The 4,461-nt window shown below is 39.5% G+C and overlaps 1 protein-coding gene across 1 annotated transcript in view; it reads right to left on the bottom strand.

The window, feature by feature from the left end:
- Positions 1–1,663: 1,663 nt before the first annotated feature.
- LOC133464446 (C-reactive protein-like) overlaps positions 1,664–4,461 on the bottom strand; it is a 4,747-nt gene continuing 1,949 nt past the window's right edge. The window contains exons 3-5 of the mRNA XM_061746433.1: positions 2,535–2,637; positions 2,156–2,453; positions 1,664–2,044 (exon numbers count right to left, since the gene is read on the bottom strand). Coding sequence (XP_061602417.1) covers positions 1,838–2,044; positions 2,156–2,453; positions 2,535–2,637 — 608 coding nt within the window. The 3' untranslated portion in view covers positions 1,664–1,837. The remainder of the gene's footprint in view (positions 2,045–2,155; positions 2,454–2,534; positions 2,638–4,461) is intronic.

Here is a 4,461-nt window from a genome sequence, read left to right on the forward strand (position 1 = left end):
ACTGGTACTATAACTAGTACTATAACTGGTACTATAACTGGTACTATAACTGGTACTATAACTGGTACTATAACTGGTACTATAACTGGTACTATAACTGGTACTACTGGTACTATAACTAGTACTATAACTGGTACTATAACTGGTACTATAACTGGTACTATAACTGGTACTACTGGTACTACTGGTACTATAACTGGTACTATAACTGGTACTATAACTGGTACTACTGGTACTATAACTGGTACTATAACTGGTACTATAACTGGTACTACTGGTACTATAACTGGTACTATAACTGGTACTATAACTGGTACTACTGGTACTATAACTGGTACTACTGGTACTATAACTGGTACTATAACTGGTACTATAACTGGTACTATAACTGGTACTATAACTGGTACTACTGGTACTATAACTGGTACTATAACTGGTATTATAACTGGTACTATAACTGGTACTACTGGTACTATAACTGGTACTATAACTGGTACTATAACTGGTACTACTGGTACTATAACTGGTACTACTGGTACTATAACTGGTACTATAACTGGTACTACTGGTACTATAACTGGTACTACTGGTACTATAACTGGTACTATAACTGGTACTACTGGTACTATAACTGGTACTATAACTGGTACTACTGGTACTATAACTGGTACTACTGGTACTATAACTGGTACTATAACTGGTACTACTGGTACTATAACTGGTACTACTGGTACTATAACTGGTACTATAACTGGTACTACTGGTACTACTGGTACTATAACTGGTACTATAACTGGTACTACTGGTACTATAACTGGTACTACTGGTACTATAACTGGTACTACTGGTACTATAACTGGTACTATAACTGGTACTACTGGTACTATAACTGGTACTACTGGTACTATAACTGGTACTATAACTGGTACTACTGGTACTACTGGTACTATAACTGGTACTATAACTGGTACTACTGGTACTATAACTGGTACTACTGGTACTTTAACGGGTACTATAACTGGTACTACTGGTAATACTGGTACTTTAACTGGGAAAGAGCCTTGGCTGTGGCCCCCAGACTCTTGAACTCCCTTCCTCTAAACATCCGGGCGGCCCAGTCCTTACATATTTTTAAATCTCGGTTAAAGACCCACCTTTTTTCCCTTGCTTTCAATTAGTGTCTTTTGTATTTTCTTAGTCAGATGTTGTCTCTAAGCCCTTTTTTAGTCCCTTTTTTATGTCTTTTTTTTTAAAGGTTTTTTTTCTTCTGTTTGTTTATATAAACATCTGTTCTATATAAATAAAATTTGACTTGACTTGACTTGACTTGACCCGTCAGGACGTACGAGAATTACAAAGTTGTCGGTTAAAGACTGTTAGCCCAGCCTATTTGGGTGAATACCATCCCGACAGAAAAAAGATGGACGTTTTCCAGAAGAGATCAAAAGTATCCCTGATATCAAAAATATCACCTTTGTTCCCTTTAAATAGCAAAACACCCATCTATGGCCAAAAGCAGCTCACTTTGATCAAGTCAGTTCAACTTCCTTATAACTCTAACGGCACTTTGGAGCAGTTATGTTTACTGCAAATAAAGCAATAAAGTCATATTACAACGATGTATTTATGATGTGGAAAGATAAAATGCACAGAACACTCGCAATAATGCTTTCATATGTTTATTGAAGGGAAATCAACTCGTCTACAAGAAGTTAATGATTCAACATAAGTTGTCAGTATATGTAACTTATCCTTTATACATTACATGAAACATAGAAGTTATGACGCGCCACCTTCTCTGACACTTACACCGTCATTTTGGAAATTTAGACACAAATTATGTCTTGTTTTCTTTGAGCACGTTGCCAACGATATTGTAGTCCAGCGCCCTCCAGTTCAGCACATTCCCTGGAGGGAAGCTCTGGCCGTTCATGTACTTCTGGATATGGAAGGGGGACAGGACGTAGTCCCACATGTGGACATCAGACATCATGCCAACAAAAGACTGTTTAATGTCAAAAGCACCGCCATAAGAATCTTGTTCCTGCGGATGAGATGGCAAGTAAAGGTTTCATCACCCAATAATCTTACATCTAAACAGACGATTACAAAATAAATCAAACTGATTTGTGGAAGGTTAAGTAGAGAACGTTACCTGTCCTAAAATAATCGAAGGTTGTCCACTGATGTATGAGCCAGAGCTGATAAATCTCCGAATGGAAGGTTTTCCATCGACCCACACCTGCACCAGTCCATATTTAAAGTCCCATGTGGTGCAGATGGAGTGCCAGGTGATTGGTTTGTAGTCAAAACTTCCAAACCTTACCCATTTATTTCTGATACAGGGCGAAATCGTCTGCGCGTTCTGATGCCAGAAAATCAGGAAGTCGTTAGAAGAAAATGGGGTGGCCAAAGAGAACAGGGAGTAGTCTCTCCTGAGGTCTGTAATGGATCTTAAAAGATAACAAATGAATTGTTTATTAGAAAGTACATCAAAGTAATTAAGACATAGCGGGTTCTGGTTTCATACGGACCTGTGACAGACGGTTACAGCACCGAAATGCTGTTTCGTGGTGATCAACTTCACATGAGCGGAGTTTGTTTCTGCTGGGAAGGTGAACATCTTTCCTGTCAGATCTGGAGAAAATATTAAAGGTTAATACTAGGGGTCTAACAATATATCGTGCCACGAAATTTTGCAATAAAAAAACGCCACGATACGTGTCGTGGAGGTGACAAACTGTCGCGCGATATTGGGTTATATTGGGATGAAACTAGGGCTGCAGCTATCGAGTTATAGTTAAGTTATAGCAGAAAATCGGGACAACCAATCAGAAGAAGGGGAAGGGCCAATTTTCACCAATTATGGTCAAGGACTCAATACAGAGTCCCATGACACCACCAACGACTCTTTATGTCAAACCATTAAAAAGTTATGGCAGAGAAAAGTATTCTAGGGGGCGCTGTTGAGCCGTTAGGCCACGCCCATTAATGCAAACCATGAAATATCAAATTTATCACCAGGCCTAGCTTGCGTGCCAAATTTGGTGCCTTTTGGGGAACTATCAAATATGGACCAATCACATGAAGGGGCGGACGCGCTTTTTGGCGTCTAGCATCGCCACGGTAACACTTTTGAAAGAGAAAAGTAATGCGCGTAGTCGCAAGATGGAGACGCACATTTTGATGTATAACACACCTGGGTGCACGTTACGGTTCGGGCCGTATTAACTGCCGAAGGAATGGCATAAATTGCGGCAAAATTACGCGATTAATTCAGAATGTTCAAAATGGCCGACTTCCTGTTCGGTTTCGGCCATGGCGCCAAGAGACTTTTCTTTAAGTTGTGACATGATACAGGTGTGTACCGATTTTCGTTAATGTGCGTCAAACCGTATTATGGGGCTTGAGGCACAAAGTTTTTTCTGTCTGAACCAATCAGATGAAGGGTGGGTGCGCTTTTTGGCATCTAGCGTCGCCACGGTAACGCTTTTGAAAGAGAAAAGTAATGCGTGGTGTCGCAGGATGGAGACGCACATTTTGATGTATAACACACTTGGGTGCACGTTACGGTTCGGGCCGTATTAACTGCCGAAGGAATGGCATAAATTTCACCAGAATGACACGATTAATTAAAAATGGCCGACTTCCTGTTCGGTTTCGGTTTAGGGGGCACTGTTGAGCCATTTTGCCACGCCCATTAATGCAAACCATTAAATATCACATTTTTCGCCAGGCCTGGCTTGGTGCAAAATTTGGTGTCTTTTTGGGCACGTTTAGGGGGAAAAAAGGCCCTCCTTTCATCAGAAGAAAAATAAAGAAAAAAAAAATTCCTACAGATACAATAGGGCCTTCACACTGTAAGTGCTCGGGCCCTAATGAATACAAACTGTAACAATATGGCAAATGCACAGCATTGTTTTGTTTTTGTTTTGTGTCTTTCAAATAAAAGACAATTTTTTCCAGTCATATGTTCCTCATTCAAGGTTGTTAAAAAAATACTGCTATAATATCGTATCGTTATCTTGACCTCAATATGGTGTATCGTACTGTATCGTGAGATTAGTGTATTGTTACACCCCTAGTTAAACCTCTTCCCACTCTTGTAAAAGTTGCCAAAAACGCCTATCCAAGGCGTACCTAAAGTAAATTGAAAGCTATTCTTGAACCGTTTAAAGTACATGGATGGTTCTGGTCTCTTTTGAAAGGTAACACTCTGAAGTTTTTTCTCCAACTGTCAGAATCACTGTAACTGCTACTATAATTGAATAATCTAACTTTGAACACACTGAAATAGAAGGTTTTTATTTCAGCCGGAAATTATTTTTGAAATCAGATGTCTGCAGATGAGTGAATCTGTTACTTATTAGCTGGAAAACACAATGGGACCAAAGCCTGAAGCCTTATCTAGTGCAACATCAAAATTGATAAAAATAGCACAGAAAATTAGTATTTTACACT

Source organism: Cololabis saira, chromosome 18 (genome assembly GCF_033807715.1).
Source record: "Cololabis saira isolate AMF1-May2022 chromosome 18, fColSai1.1, whole genome shotgun sequence".
Classification (NCBI taxonomy): domain Eukaryota; kingdom Metazoa; phylum Chordata; class Actinopteri; order Beloniformes; family Belonidae; genus Cololabis; species Cololabis saira.